At 34.0% G+C, this 15,674-nt stretch overlaps 3 protein-coding genes across 5 annotated transcripts; 1 reads left to right on the top strand and 2 right to left on the bottom strand.

The window, feature by feature from the left end:
* Window positions 1-436: 436 nt before the first annotated feature.
* LOC7491765 (protein farnesyltransferase/geranylgeranyltransferase type-1 subunit alpha) lies at window positions 437-3,114 on the bottom strand. Its single transcript, XM_002310404.4, has 5 exons — window positions 2,818-3,114; window positions 2,391-2,500; window positions 1,847-1,967; window positions 1,603-1,698; window positions 437-1,288 (listed from the first exon to the last, which is right to left on the bottom strand). Exons 1-5 carry the CDS (start codon window positions 3,043-3,045, stop codon window positions 851-853), a joined length of 993 nt encoding a protein of 330 aa, XP_002310440.1. The 5' UTR covers window positions 3,046-3,114; the 3' UTR covers window positions 437-850.
* Window positions 3,115-4,322: 1,208 nt separating this feature from the next.
* On the top strand, window positions 4,323-8,242 carry LOC7469595 (gamma-secretase subunit APH1-like). Its single transcript, XM_002309777.4, has 6 exons — window positions 4,323-4,942; window positions 5,348-5,503; window positions 6,171-6,256; window positions 6,861-6,986; window positions 7,183-7,310; window positions 7,736-8,242. The coding sequence occupies exons 1-6, from the start codon at window positions 4,830-4,832 to the stop codon at window positions 7,859-7,861; spliced, it is 735 nt and encodes a 244-aa protein (XP_002309813.1). The 5' UTR covers window positions 4,323-4,829; the 3' UTR covers window positions 7,862-8,242.
* A 2,072-nt stretch (window positions 8,243-10,314) lies between these two features.
* Window positions 10,315-14,003, bottom strand: LOC7491766 (uncharacterized). Of its 3 annotated transcripts, XM_052454715.1 has the most exons (9): window positions 13,814-13,971; window positions 13,471-13,654; window positions 13,243-13,305; window positions 12,906-12,972; window positions 12,684-12,784; window positions 12,392-12,436; window positions 11,592-12,065; window positions 10,687-10,863; window positions 10,315-10,627 (listed from the first exon to the last, which is right to left on the bottom strand). In XM_052454715.1, the coding sequence occupies exons 2-8, from the start codon at window positions 13,603-13,605 to the stop codon at window positions 10,693-10,695; spliced, it is 1,056 nt and encodes a 351-aa protein (XP_052310675.1). In that variant the 5' UTR covers window positions 13,606-13,654; window positions 13,814-13,971; the 3' UTR covers window positions 10,315-10,627; window positions 10,687-10,692. The 3 variants fall into 3 exon arrangements, with proteins under 3 accessions (XP_052310675.1, XP_002310441.1, XP_024460701.1); XM_002310405.3 differs by lacking the exon at window positions 13,814-13,971 and adding an exon at window positions 13,978-14,003 and having other exon boundaries at window positions 10,315-10,863; XM_024604933.2 differs by having other exon boundaries at window positions 10,315-10,863.
* Between the last annotated feature and the right edge of the window lie 1,671 nt (window positions 14,004-15,674).

Here is a 15,674-nt window from a genome sequence, read left to right as displayed (position 1 = left end):
CTCAATCCCTAATCCCTTCCCCTACCCTTTTCATGGTTTTAAATTATGTTGTTCTACTAGAAATCTCTAGTTTCTTCCAACATCTCTTGGCTTGAATTTAAGAAGATTTACTAGATGTTCAAGTTCTTAAGCTAGGGACTCTTGGGGACCTTGTGCTCTGAAACTGATTATTAGTGCTAATGGTCATGTATTGTAGTTGAGGATTCATTTCGTCATTACTTCAATGAGTATTTCCAAGAATGCAGGCATGAAAATCAAATCAATGCATCTTTTCATTCTCAGGTATGCCCTTCTGTATTTTCTGGTATGAGCAGCATTGAGTTTTGACCCCCAAGATTACTAAGGCAGATTCACTATAACCCTCCGTCACATGCCATTACCAGAAATTGCTAGCAATGGTAAAGGCATTCTGTACATCATATGGAAGCAAACTAAATACCTGCAATTTTACTTTATATTGCATCTCCGCTACATCTCTACCATGAGTAGAAATTTTGTACTACCAGTTTCAGGCACTACAATACTACAAATGCCAAGCACCATTGTATTATAAAAGTATAACGGCATTGAATTTATGGTCTAGTAATGCAACACACCACACAAAAAAACACAAGGTGTAGTCAGTTACAAATATGGTGGCTGTTTGAGTGAATTAGCTGGCCTTGAAAGAAGTTTAACTAGAATGCCAAGCCAAAATCAAATTTGATTGGGGTTTTCCGTACTCTTGAATCATTCACGTCACCAGAACGCCATTTTCAAAACCATGCCCTCGGTCCTTGCTACCATCTTGTCCTCATTAACCATCTCTTATAAACTAACAAGAATAGAAAGCCACAGATGGGTGCTTCACCTATACAGAGACTGACGAAGGCAACTTGCTCTTGCGCCATGTCCAGTAGTTAACTCTCATTGGGTCCACATGCCGCAAGATAGAACAAATTGTTTTTGCTATGTCAGAATCTGCTGGGTCGGAGTTTGAAGGTCTCAGAGAATCTACAGCATCTCTAAACTCTTGGTTAGCTTGGAAACCATGGGAGAGAAGATCCAAAAGTGTGCTCAGAGCAAAGACATGGTTGGCTTCAGCACTCAAAACCTTCAAACATACAGAAGAAACCTGAGGATCGCTGATCCAAGACTTGGGGTCATTTTTGTAGAGGCCGCGAAGATATCTCCATGGGCTCTCATTCCCAGGGTTGCCTAAAATGGTCTCAATAGTGTACTTTACTTCTGACTCTCTTGTGGCTTCTAGGCCTCCCAGGAAGGGAGATCTAGTTACCACAAAATATCTCTGTCATGGAACAAACAGATAAAAATAAATTGTTGTGCCAAAAGGGAAGAACCATATATGCAAAATGGAAGCACAAAAAAGGTAACATGAATGTGATACCAAAAAGTTTCTGACAAGTTAGTTGAATGTTAAATGACTCTGGAAACATGAAAAACCTTATAAATCAGCACCTTCTTCCCTTCTTTTATTATTAGTCTATAAGCATGATGTCAGTATAACGGGCCTGATATATAATTAAGATACACACAGAACACTTCATCTTTGTTATGATATGGTTAGGATAAAAACAGCATGTGCGACAAACTTGTACTTACTTGATTCCAAGCAGAATTATTGAAAACATCTTTTTCAAGCAGCTGATGACAGTAGTCGAGTTCATTTTCCCACCCTCCTAAGGCCTGCAATACCCACTGCACCAGGAGAGGAAAAAACCAAGAATTTACTTAAAACCATTATAAATGATGTGTACAAGAATGACAAACACTGAAAAATATCATACCAATGAGAGCTCTATGACACATATCTAATATAAGATGGGGTGATTGGCGAACAACAAACCTGCCTATGAGACCAGGCATGATAATTTTTGGCATCAAGAGAAAGCATCCTCCTTGTAAACTCAAGTTCCTTAGATGCGGCATCAGTTCCCAATTTCTCAGCAATCCACCGCCTATGATGCCTGCAAAAAATCCATTATTACAATTAACATTATGGAATTTACAAGATCATTTAATAACTAAAAACGAGAAAATTCTTGACATTGACCGATCAGGTAGCCTACGGGGGTTTCTACAGACGTCCTTCAAAGAACCTAATGTACTAATCCACCAACCCCGTCTATAAAACGAGTTTGGAATCAAATTGAGTAGCTTTCCTAAAGAAATTGCACCGAAGATGAGAACTTCAAAAAGAAAAAGAAAAAGAAAGAAGAAGCTGCTAACATTAAAAATTACAGCTGATCTCAAAGAATTAATTAAAATACTCTTTCGAACTATAAACCGCACCACTCAAGGTGGCAAGCACCATCATCTTTAAAGGTAACTTAATCAACTGATCTGTGAATAGAATCATCTCAAATTCAAATGAAGATATATTTGCTCACCATATCTGATAATTTTTGGGGTTACTCTCTGAAATCCCCGACATAAAATTCAGTTCTTCATTCAAGTCTATGCCCAATGCATCAAGTATCAATCTTCTGAAATGCCACACCTTCAAAACAAACAATAGAAATAGTTTAGCAAGTCTCTCACTACATTGACAATTGGTGAAGAACCCCAACCTAGACGTTCAAAAAACAAAAACAGTTGCAAATCAAGACACAATCCATTACAAAACTCACAATATTTTGCAAAAACAAAACAAACCCACAATCCTAAGCACCATAAAAAACAAGACAATCCACACAAATCCAAAAAAGACACGAACTTTAAGCACAAAACAAACAACCCACAGGGCCAAAAAAAAAACCCACCAAAGCACAAACAATCAACACATAAGTAAACAAAAACAAATAGTGGGGCACTTACAGTGTAATTTCCAGGATTCAAAAGAATAGCTTGATGAGTGAGTTGAAGTGCACGAGGAGAAAACTCATTAGCTTTGTAAACAGCACGGAAATAGCCCATGGTTTCAATGAAATCTGGCTTGTAATCGATGGGGACAACTGGGTTTGGTCCATCATCTTGTGGGATTGGTGTCACGTCTGCCCACTCTGGATCCTGGCTGAGCCGCAATTTGTGCTCCTCTGCATCCATGTCTTTGACAGTACTGTCTTCGCTCGACTTGGGGACGAAGATCAAAGAGAAAGTAAAGAACTTAACTTTATGGGGACCATATATATATATATATATTTATTTTTTAAATAATTTTTATTTAAAAACATATTAAAATAATATATATTTTTATTTTTTAAAAAATTATTTTTAACATAAATTCAGAAGCATTAAAAAATTTAATTTTTAATAAACAATATTTTAACCACCATATCAAAATAGCAATTAGTGCAAAATTAGCAAATAGTTTCTAATGCAGATGTGCTATGGGAATGTGTGGTTAAAGAAAATAATTTTATAGGTTTCGTGAAAGATTCAATTATTAAAACTAATTAAGTTGAAATTCTATGATCTCGTTCCCGTTTAAAGGAAGGCCTCTCCTTGCCTTTCTCATAATAATAATAATAATTTTTGCCCCCAATCTTCGTGCGGCAATATCCATACATTAGCTATCCTTTCGGACTAGCCAGTGATCCAGAAAACCATGGAAACCATTTCTACAAGCTTTCCTGCGAGAACAATTTCGTAAGAACAAGGAGTTATTCCAAGGATTGAACTTCAATGTTCAGTAAAAGGATTCCCATTCCACCGTTGGTGTAGTGTTTTCGATCACAATGACACGGATTTTTTTAAATATTTTTTATTTTAAAATATATTTAAATTTATTTTTAATATTTATGTATCAAAACAATTTATGATCATAAAATATTTTAAAAATATTTTTTTAAATACAAGAACAACCACTCTCTGATTGATGGCTTCGACTTCTACTTTGTTGGATTGTAAGAGTATAGAATGGGAATTTTTTTTCCAAATTCAATTCAAAAAATCTCCCATTCACTGTAGCACAAAATTCTAAAACTATTCTGGTTTGATTCTTGGTTGTAACAAATATTTGTATGGCTTCATACTTGCTCTTACCAATGGTGATCATTTTCAGTTTGATTTGGTTTTTTTGAATAAAAACTAGTTTGGTTCGGTTTTTTGATTTGGTTTGGTTTTTTTAGTTTGGCTTGGTTTTTTTTGGTTTCAGGCTTATAAAATCAAAACCAAACCGGTTAGTTTTTTCAAAATTTTAATTGGTTTTTTTTTTATAATTCAGTTTTTCCTATTATTATTTTTTAATTTTTTCAATTTAATCTGTTTTTTGAATTTTTTACTTACCCCTCCCCTCCTCTCATGTGCAAGTAGTAGCATACAGGAGATGGACTAGGAGGCCAAATACATGGTTGATAGACTTCTATCTTGAAAAGGATATATGTTATTAAAATATTGGATTAGCTTATACCTATTTTTATTTAAAATAATATTGTTTAATTTTTTTTAAAATTTTACTTGTATTTATTTTGTATCAATTAGATTTGACTGAGTTATTGTTAAAATCAATTTAACTTAAAACCTAACTAGGATTAAGTTTCTAAATCGAGTATGGTAAAGTCAATCTAGCCAAATCGGCTAGGTTTGTCGGGGTTATTGTCAAAATTAGTTCAACTTGAAACCTGACTAGAATTAAGCTTTAAATTATAGATTTTTCAGGTTAATCTATGGGGTCGGACCGGGTTTATCCCGGAAACGGGTTATTTAGAGTCACTTTTATGTAGAGTGGATGACCAGATCAAATTGATACAGCAGAGGGGCAAATGGTGATTTTAAACCCTTCTATTTCTCAAAGATCTCATAGCAGAAAAGGATGACAAGTCGTTTATCGCCACTATCACCATAAGGACCTGAGATTTCTCTGAAAAAAGAAAAACCCAAAAGCAAAAATGACAGTAGCAGCAGGGATCGGGTATGCTTTGTTAGCATTAGGACCTTCTCTTTCTCTATTTATCTCCGTTATCTCCAAGAAGCCCTTTTTAATCCTCACTGTTCTCTCCAGGTAACAAAATTACACTGATCCATCTCTTTTTTAGCTTAAATTCCCTATCGTTTGCGTGTTTTGGATTGATATAAATTATGGGATGTTTGGATTCATTTTGGGTAATTAGAGGTTTAAGTGAAAGTTTTGAACTTTTGAAGAAACGGGTTTTGCTTGAAATTGGTTTTAATGTATATTTTATTTTGAGTGGTTTTTCTCGTAGGTTTTTCGAGATTTTGAATTCTACGTGAAAATATTTTGTCTTTAACAGAAATGGGTAATGCTTAGTTTATTGTGTTATCTACATTGTATCTTGGAGAATGTCCTTTTTAAGTGACAATGTTGATTAATTGCTAGTTTTTCTTGTTTGGTTGTGAATTCTAATGTATTTTTAGTGATGGGATTTTTGGCTATTGATGTTTGTAGTACCCTGCTATGGCTTATGAGTCTGATTGTGCTAGCTGGAGTATGGAGGGCTTTTCTTCCTCTGAAATCAACTACATGGTGGCCTTTTGCAATTCTTATACTCACGTCAGTTAGTTTTCAAGAAGGGCTTCGGATTCTTTTTTGGAAAGTTTACAAGTAAGTTTGGTGCTTTCTTCTGGTTTTGAGATAGTCGTGCTTGTTATTTCTTTGCCAAAACCTTCTGCTTCATAATTATGATGGATTATTGTTCATTTTCCATTTAATGTTGTTGATGATGTGTCTATGAAATGTGATAAGTTCGGATTGTGAAATTACTTGACTTTGCAATTGAAGTTCACAAGCTGGCAGCTTTCTGGAGAAAATTTGTGGACTTTCTTATGTAAAGCATAAAAATCAATGTGAGAACAAGACAGAATAAACAATTGACCAGAGATCTATTGTGAATGTTTCGCCTACTTAAGATATATTGCAGATGATTCACATACTCTGAGGTTAGTGTTTGCAAAGCTAGGAAATCATTTCTAAATTGCTAAATCTTTGAGCTGTTGGTAACCTTCATGTGGAATCTATCCCAGTTATTTCCCACTCCCTTGCACCTGCATTCTTGCATTCATTTGGATAAAACTAAAACTGCATCTTTTTCTCTCCCCGCCTTTCATTAATGTGCAAAATAATATGTAATAAAGAATAGTAATTTTTTAAATCCACTTCAGATACTGATGCCTATGAAGTTTGCAGTTTTTCCTTTGTGCAGCTGATGATTGAGAATCGATGAAGTCTCAGTTGGTTTTTGGTAACATTGTTTGTGATGGACTTTATGTAGGCGATTAGAAGATATATTGGATGCTTTTGCTGACAGACTTGCAAAACCACGCCTATTTCTGACAGACAAGATGCTAATTGCTCTGGGTATGCTTTGCAGACGTCATTGAATCCTACTAGTATTGCCAGAATTGCTACAGTCCATAACTTAAAACTTCAAATTGGCACTGTGATTGTCATTCTATGTTATCATTGTTATTTAAAGCCAAAACTTGCTTTACTGTCACAGCATTGCTGTTTGTGTCTCGGGGACGGATTCCCAGGGGATTTTGTTGGAGAGCACCAACTAAGAGCTGATATTTCATGCTGCAATGTCCTAGCACAACCTTTTTGCTTTATTGACTGATCTCCTAGAATACAATTGGTTTTGTAATTATGATCAGTGCTAAACTTGTGATTGCATTGGATTTTAGAAGACCCCGACTTAGTAGTGAATTTTAATCTACATGGACTTGTGAAACCATATGATTAGGTCAACAAGGAATGAAAAAAAGCATAGGAATCTTCCAATATTGCAATGAAATGTGAAATAAAGGTGTGGCGCAGATTGCAGACCTGCCACCCATAACTTTTGTTTTTTGACTGGATATATTGTGAATGATTATCATCTGGCTATTTCTGATGGTCCCCTAGCACGTTTTCTTGCTAATGCGATATGCAAGCTGATATAACTTTAAATGAAATTGCGCAGCTGGTGGTTTAGGTCATGGTGTAGCCCATGCTGTGTTCTTTTGTCTTAGCCTGCTAACACCAGCATTTGGCCCCGCAACATTCTTTGTTGACAAGTGTTCACAGTTACCCTTTTTTCTTGTTTCTGGTTAGTATATTTTTTTACTTTCTTTAGATGGAATGGAGTTAATTAATTCATATTTTCATTGCCATCTTTGTGCTTCGTTCTTTATTTTTTGCAACCTAGTAGATCATGATCCTCAAGGGATTGTTGACATGGACTTTTCTGTAAGTTCATTGTGAATTCTTGGTAGCTGACATTAATTTTGTCTTACTAATTGCAGCAATCATTGCTCTTGCATTTGTTACCATTCACACTTGCTCAATGGTCATTGCATTCAATGGGTATGCCGAAGGGAATAAAGTGGATCAATATTTTGTCCCTGCAGTTCACCTTGTTGCAGGAATGGTGGTAAAAGTCCTCTCTTTTACATATCTAAAATCATTGTCTGTGTGCTTTATGAGTTAAATACATGACATGGTCTCGAAATAGCAGTACTTTAACATCTATGCTGGAATATTATATGGATGTGGCCATCCAGGTGATGGGCTTGAAACTGGATCCATAAATTTACCTCCTGATATTACTAATTTTGTACGTGCCGATTAACTTCATAGGTCCGGAGGCTCTAAGTATGATGACATGGGCTTATTAATATATAAAACCTTTAATCTGTGTACAAATAGCTATCTTGCACCTAAATTTGTTGATTTGGAGGATATATTGTTAAGTTTTTGGCCACGTAACTTGAAAAACTCTTCTCGTTGATTAATGACCTGCACATTTTCCTGCAAACTGAACAACTCTTAATGACTTCTTTATCATTTCCTTCTTAGACACTGGTGAATTTTGCTTCTGGGGGTTGTGTGGTTGGCATTCCTCTCCTCTATTTTATGGCAATCTTAACGTTGTTGCATTGTGGGAAAATGGTGTGGAGAAGATTATCAGAAACCAGACAGTAATATATAGGAGGTGATTTTTGTTGAGGTCCACCCTTTTTACCTTGACAATGTGTGACTCTCCTGTGAAAGCTTACAAGCAGGAGCATCAAGGGCAAGTGTATTCTGTGGAAATAAATGTTTTGTACGATACAGGCATATTGCAAAATGGAGGATTACTTTTTCACCAACATCTGTCCCCCCCCCCCCCCCCCTTTTCTTCTGGTCTGTGCTTCGTGTCTTTGACCATGGATGTGCCTGCTAACTCCTTGTGAAGGTTTGGGGTACTGGGCGATGGTATGATCCTATTTGCAAGGCACATTGTATCATGCTGCATAGAACAACCAATGCTAATCTTTGACTTGGCAACTCTCACTATAAATGCAAGAAATTTTATGATGTAAATGTGTTGCATTGTTGCCGATTGAGATTCATCGCCTTGAATAGCATTAACCGTTCTCTGAGACGGTGTTCTACATACCATATACATTGCCGGATGACAACTTTATGCATCCTTTCATACTACTGAATGTCTTTCTTATATCTTGAACAATCTTGGATTCCCAATCATCAAGCTATTGTGAGTCTGTTAGAGAGTTTCTCTTCAATGCTGTGTGTGGATCAAGGATTATTGATACTTGTCCAGAATCAGCTGCAACCAGAAATGGTGCTCATGAATAATTTTCCATGATTAAACAAATTGCACGAGGCATCCAAGTTGGCTATGGCGTTGAGACATGTCATCCTCAGGGAGTCTATGGCAGTCGAACAATATCTCAAAACTTTCAACTATCACGTATCTTCTCCCATCATGGCATTGTCGACCACCATCCTTCAGGACAAATAACCAAAAATTGTGCTGGCGTACCGCCAGTGTACACGAAGTTTGACACGGTGCTTGGAAGAAAAACCCAAATTTGTGTCTAGAAATTCTATCATTGACTTCCGTACAGGAAGACTGAGTCAAACAGTAAACGATAAGGTTTGAGAGGAAGGTTCCATCAACAGCCGAGAAATATAGGCTCCAACCTCCGGGAATAATACTTAAGAGTCATGGTCAAATAAGAAACTTGTTATAGCCATGGACCTGGCAAGAAAAGCTTTAGGGTGTCTTTGCCATTGGTGCCGAACCATTATTTTATGGGAATTTAAATTTAAAAAAAAAATTAATTTTTTTCAGTGATTTCAGATTGTTTTTACTGTGTTAATATTAAAAATAAATTTTTAAAAATAAAAAATATTATTACAATTCATTTCTAAATAAAATATTCTTTAAATTATAACTACAATTACATTTCCAAATATACCCTTAACATTGTTGTGCTAGAGTGAGTGAATCCAACCATGGAACAAAATGCAGATTCAAGCATGGCCTTACCACTTGGGGGTGTTTTTCCTTTCTAACATAGTTCAAAAATAAAAGAAGATAAAAGAGCATCTAATATAGAGCGTGTTTGGCAGTGTGGTTGCGGGTGCTTTTCAAATAACTTTTCATGCTAAAATGCATGCCAATGATATTTTTTTATTTTTTAAAAATTATTTTTGATATCAGCACATCAAAACGATCTAAAACGTACAAACCATATTAAATTTTAGCAAAAAAAAAGAAAATTCTAATTTTTTGGGAACTCAGGTTGAACCGTGTTCCCAAACATTGCCATAGTTTGGTAAAATTTAATCATAATAACTACTATTTTTTAAAAAGTTATTACTGAGAATGATGATATTTTAAAAAATAATTAAAAAAATAATAAGATTCTGGAAGCGTATTAAAATTCTGATGATAATACCTTCAGTACCATTAAAAAAATCTTATATTGTCAAAAAAAAATCATTGACCACACGTGCTATTCAAAAACAATAGGAACTCACTTGCTCCTGAGCAGACATGCATGCCCGTCGAGCCACTATTAATAATATTCTTTGATATTATTAAATTAATCTTATTAAAAAAAAATTATATAGCTTCAGTATTTCTTTAAAATCTCATTCTATTATCATCTCATTCCATTATTAGAGCTCCAGTATTCCTTTTAAATCTCATTCTTGCATATTTTAACTTCTTTTAAATATTGCTATTTACAAACACATCTTCACAACTTTTAGTGCTGTTTTTCAAAATCTTTCCTCGCCAAATTTTATTAGCTAATTTTTTATATATATAAAAAAATCCACCACTTATAGATGAACTGCACATTGCAGTACATCTATTGGAACTGCACCTTTGGATACATGGAATTACATTTAACACGTATGCCGATTAAGAGGGTAGTTAGAATTGTTTTTTAAAATATTTTTTATATTAAAATATATTAAAATAATATTTATTTACAACACATCAAAACAATTCAAAATAAATAAAAATATCAATTTTTAATAAAAAAAATTTATTATTTTTTTAAAAACACGATTTCCACGGCCATTGGGAATAATAAACTGAAAGCAAAAGTTATGGTTGCATTTCCATAACATGGAACTGATTGAAAGCCAATAATATTATACAAAAACGAATGGAATTATATAACACCCTTAGAATATTCTTTTTATACAAGCTAGACGTGAAGAATCTAAGCAAAAAGGATAAACAAGGAGGAAGAGGAAAGGGGATTACAAAAGGAATAAGCAGGAGGATGCACACTTGCAAAACTTTAAAACACTGATTCCATTATTATGAATCAAAAAAACGAAAAAAATGATGATATCTGTGATCTGTGATATACAAATTCAATATCAAAACAAATAAAATCTTAATTTGTGATGAGTTAGCAGGTACTTTTGTTGAGTTTTGAACTTCTGTTCACTTGAAAAAGAACTTCCAAATTAGCAGGTACTTTTGTTGAGTTTTGAACTTCTGTTCACTTGAAAAAGAACTTCCAGACATCTCTGTCAGTCATCTCCTTAACTAAATGGGCTCCAAAAATGCCTTCCTCGTCTACCAGACTTCTTAGCTGCCGTGCTCCATTATTGAAACCAACATAGTTTCTCTTTGTTGCCAAGTATAATACTCCATATGGAGGCCTCAAACACTGGTCATGCAAAACAAGAGTTAAGAATGGATCTATAATAAAAATAAACACCAACACCACTAGCAACTCAAGTTTTTGAGTTCTAATTTTACAAAATGGGACTTTATACTTGAACAGCTTTCCACATGGAACGTGCATAAAAAATCACTTTAAACAGATATCGACAAGGGTACCATCTGCGTGGTTGGTCAAATTTGTTAAGCAGCGTTTGTGAATGGAACTAACAAGTCTAGTTGCCCATGTTCACTACAAATGAGCATCAAATTCACAAGTTCATTCAGCGAGATTATATTTACGTACAAGAACAGGACATAAGATAATATTGTAGGTATAGCATAAGCTCAACAACACAGAAAACTTGATTTTCCAATCCTGCATTCATGTGCAGGATATTGGGCATTATGAGATGGTAAACTTAATAGCTAATCTGTTCATTGTTTCATTGCCAAGGTTGTCACTGGCAGGTCAACTAAAAACAGACTAGCATAGTTTCATTCAACTACTTCCATTTCATTTCATAGGTTCATGATCCTTCCACAAATTTTCCTAAATGTGGATGAAGTCATGATAAAAATGTTTTCCTCTGTTTATCTTATTTTTTTGTTACCAACTTACCATAAATATACCATATATGTTCTGTCAACCTAGTCATGGAACAAAATAATATGAAATTTGGAATTCATAAACAAAGCAAAGAATCAAGCAACATGAAACCAATAAAAACTAACCTTTTTAATGAGAGCATACAGCTTCTTCAAAGAAGATATGGAGTATGGGATGTCTGTCATCAGAATAACATCATATCCCCCTTCTCCATGATCTGTCTCACTAGCCCTCTCCCATGCTTGGCTTCCTGAAAGCTTCCTTGATCGTCGTCTTGAGGAAGTTTCCTGACCAATGATGCTACCATCTAGGCTACTACATCCATCCATGAAATCCTCCTCGGAAAAGCTTAGGCTCATCCCTGTGGTCACTTCAAATGTATCATTCCTCACAACAGATAAGACTGTGGGGAGTTCCTCCCATTCCCCAGCATAGAAGTGCACTGACGGTGCCAATGTTTGTCTTGATGGAGTCAGGGGACTCTCCGGCTGTCGGCTCTGCCTGTCCCGAGCTTGCTCAAGGTTAGCAAGAACATTTGGTATGGTTGTGCACCTTATAGTTTCTGCATTCAGATCTTGGAAGTGCACTGTAGAAGCACCCTGTAAAATTTCTTAATTAGCTTCAACTGGTAGAATATAGATAGATCCTCAAAAGCCCATGCTATTACACCTATCTTGAGACAGAGAAGATTTGTGCATGTTCCATTTAATTCACTACTAACAAGGATATGAATGATATTTGAAATCAGATAATCCTGACCTACTCATAATGAAAAATCATGTCAATGATTCCAAGTTTTTGTAGTGAGTGATGTATATTTCAGAATGGTCTTTGAGTACAAAAGGCAAAATCTGAACCAATATAGATATCTACGTAATATTAAATCAGTATTGAAGGGTACATTTCATAAGAAAATGGCATTTACCTTCAGGCAAGAAAAAATCCCTGGAATACCATAGCTACAACCAAGCTGTAACAATCACCAAGTGGAGAAATCAACTGTCAGATCATCTTGTTAATTACTTCAAATGAAAAGGAGAGTCATCATAGTAGAAAACAGAAAGGAAGCCATCACAACCAAAACTTTCAGGGAAGGGGACTATCAAGGTTTCTTGTGGCAGATTTTGTTTTAGACAATAAAATGAAAAAAGGAAGATTTCAAATCATGAACTCAAAGCATGAATTATAAGTAGCAAACATTTTTCGAACTTAATTACCTCAAGCACCCTCTTGCCTCTAAAGCTCAGTTGTCCATCTCGAATTTCATGCTTGAGAACATTAACAAGATCAATAGAGCTGTCCCAAGATTTCAGATACCCTGCAAAACCACATTGGTTTCTGGCTTTAAATTCTAATCGATCAATTCATATATCTAGCAGCAGATAAATTGAACTAAGCATTTTCACTTTTCAATGCAAGCGGGAAATGTATGTACTGACCATCAGTTTTTGAGGATATCGTCTCAGAACCAACAAACGCAATAATATCAGCAACACTAACTCTACCCTGAAAGAGGTTGAAAAAAAAATTCAATCAAAGCTCGCAACTCGGACCACTAAGCAAGCAACTCGGACCACCAAGCAAATAATCATTACATAGAAGAAGTAGGTTTTGAAACATTCGAATATAACTTCCGGAACTGACACAGAAAATTTCCTGGCAATAACTACACAAGGCCGTTTCCTTGAAAGAACCAGATTCCCATTTATTTTTTAAGACCTTAGGCATAAAAGACAGCCAATTTTTACATAACCATCAAACAAGGATTTTGCATACCTTGAACACATTAAGGCCTTGGAATTCTACATTCTCTCCAGCATACTTGTAAGGATGAACCATCTACACAAAAAAAAAAAACAAGGTATGATTCAATTTTGAGGTCAACTTTCGCTCCCCCTCCTCCATCACCAATTTCAAAATTTCCAGTCATAAACTTCATTTTTCACCAAAGATTCAAGCCAAGCATAGATGATACATAACAATTAAGAGACTAACAAAACATACCTTTGAAGGGAGAATTTCCACAGCTGGTGTAGGAAGAACCACATCTCTCTCTAAAACAGTTGACACACTATTGTTTCCTCTATCTTGAGGTAGCAAACCAGGTAAACACTGTGCAAACAAAGATGGGGTACGCATCTTTCCTGTATAATTCCTTAAAAAATAATCCTCTAAGACACAACACAATCTGCAAAAAGATCAAAACTTTGTCATCACCAACAACAAAAGACCTTAACAAAACCAGATCATAAATCATCAAATTCACCAAAAAAACCAATAAGAAACCCAAAAATCAAGATTTAAAAATGACCCAAAAAAGCTAACAAGGTAAAGACAAAAACTTTACCTTGTAAGAGCAAAAATGGAAGTGATTTTTTTAGCTATTCTCTATGGAAAACTTCTATTAAGAGATGCCCTTGTTATATTTTAAGGTGTGAGAGCTTAAAGATCAATAAAACACTGAAATTTCAAGAAATCAAAGTCAAAAAGAGGAGGTTTGACATAACCTACCGCAACCCAATAGGGAACACCAGGAAGCTTCTGATTCAGCAGGAACTGCAACATTTTAGTTAATTACGATGAAGTCCTCGAGTTTTTCCATAATAATTGAATTTGCCACAATGTTTTTTTAGTTTTTTTTTTATTAGCTTGAATGTCCGTGAATTGATTAATTTCATGTGTCCTGAAGTTAACGATCATATAAGTTTTTAGCAGCCCTGAAGTTTATGAGACTCAAATTAGTAACCTTTAGAAAACAATTTCAGAATATAATTAGTTGAACTATATCCTTTAAGGTTTAAATAATATTAATTTTAATAAATATTAAGTTAAAAACTACTTGGAAAGTTATTTAATTACATAAATTATTTTTTTAATATGATTTGATAAAAATAAAAAATTACTACAATTCTAACCTATATTTATATTTATATTGAAAAAATACAAAAGTAATTTTATTATCATCAATTATTGTTTAATTAATTTTTACCTTTTTAGGTAGGGGTAAAACTTATCCACTTCCGCGTGTCAATCTCTAGGATCATTTGATCCAAAACTTACTCTAGATGAAGTTTTACTTTATAATTAATTTTTTTTAATTAAAACAATATTGATTCAAGTTTTTTTTAATAAAATATACCTTAAGCTTTCAAGGTTTTTCTTTTTTTAAAAAAAATAACCTAACCATCCATCCATAAAATAATCCAAGCTTTAAATTAATTTTATAAATAGTTGACTAATATAAGAAACACCTAATACATGGTGAATAGTTGAATTAGTTAAATCATATTTTTTCAATTATCGGATATTTGAATATAAACACACTTGAATACTCCAATTGCATAAAAAATATCAAATAAAATTACAATGATATGACTATGTATGTGAAAATGGATTTTGAATCTGAACAACATAAATGGACAGTCCTTTATATCAAAAAAAAAATATTTCACAGGTTTTTTAATTAATATTTTAAATCTAGAAATGTAGATCTCATACATGGACATTACACTTTTATACTTTCCGTAAAGTAGATTATCCTTAAAATTCTCTAGGTAAAGTTGAACCCCAGCTATTTTTTACACACTTTTTTATTTATTTATAGCCACTGAATTATATTTTTCTTCAATTGTAAATTTGATGGATTTTATCTTACAAAAAAATCTTCTGAAATCCTTTGAAAGTTTAAAATTTAGATTATTTTTCAAGTGTTTTTTACTTAAAAATATATTAAAATAATAATTTTTTTATTTATAATATTTACATGCCTAAACAATTAAAAAAACACTAAAAAACTTTATTTAAAATAAAAAAAAAACAATTCATATTATAATTTCTTATAAATGCATGGATGTAAATATAAATAACCTCGTGAGCTTAGAATCCTCTAACGTTAAAGTCCCAAAAAAAAATATTTGATTCATATTATAATTTTGGTGGCAATTTGGTAATAGTACAAAAGAATAAGGGAGATTGATGGAATTGTGGGTTTTAGGGGAAGTCCTCGTGAAAAGTAATTGTCGACCTGGACCACACGTGTGACACGTGTGGTGGTGGTTGTACACTTATGGTGTGAGGCCATCTTGTGGTTACCAATAGAAATTTAAGCACGTGTTTAGCTGCTAGCCTATAGGAGTAAAGTTTATATTTAAGGTGATTAGAGAATAAATATTTATATTTATTTTAAAAAATATAAAATAAAAAGAAAT

This window comes from Populus trichocarpa, chromosome 7, assembly GCF_000002775.5.
Source record: "Populus trichocarpa isolate Nisqually-1 chromosome 7, P.trichocarpa_v4.1, whole genome shotgun sequence".
Lineage (NCBI taxonomy): Eukaryota > Viridiplantae > Streptophyta > Magnoliopsida > Malpighiales > Salicaceae > Populus > Populus trichocarpa.
Note: the sequence above shows the minus strand (reverse complement) of the source record. Positions and strands in the feature narration are given on the sequence as shown.

Excerpts from the sequence above, each read along its gene's own strand:
- LOC7469595 (XM_002309777.4), top strand. The coding sequence starts at position 4,830 with ATGACAGTAGCAGCAGGGATCGGGTATGCTTTGTTAGCATTAGGACCT. Across the intron at positions 5,504-6,170 it reads CTTTTTTGGAAAGTTTACAA|GCGATTAGAAGATATATTGG; the intron begins GTAAGTTTGGTG and ends GACTTTATGTAG. Across the intron at positions 6,257-6,860 it reads CAAGATGCTAATTGCTCTGG|CTGGTGGTTTAGGTCATGGT; the intron begins GTATGCTTTGCA and ends GAAATTGCGCAG.
- LOC7491765 (XM_002310404.4), bottom strand. The coding sequence starts at position 3,045 with ATGGATGCAGAGGAGCACAAATTGCGGCTCAGCCAGGATCCAGAGTGG. Across the intron at positions 2,501-2,817 it reads TGAATCCTGGAAATTACACT|GTGTGGCATTTCAGAAGATT; the intron begins GTAAGTGCCCCA and ends TTTGTTTTGAAG. Across the intron at positions 1,289-1,602 it reads ATAATTCTGCTTGGAATCAA|AGATATTTTGTGGTAACTAG; the intron begins GTAAGTACAAGT and ends GTTCCATGACAG.
- LOC7491766 (XM_002310405.3), bottom strand. The coding sequence starts at position 13,605 with ATGCGTACCCCATCTTTGTTTGCACAGTGTTTACCTGGTTTGCTACCT. Across the intron at positions 13,306-13,470 it reads TGGAAATTCTCCCTTCAAAG|ATGGTTCATCCTTACAAGTA; the intron begins GTATGTTTTGTT and ends TTTTTTGTGTAG. Across the intron at positions 10,864-11,591 it reads TGTATGCTCTCATTAAAAAG|TGTTTGAGGCCTCCATATGG; the intron begins GTTAGTTTTTAT and ends TTGCATGACCAG.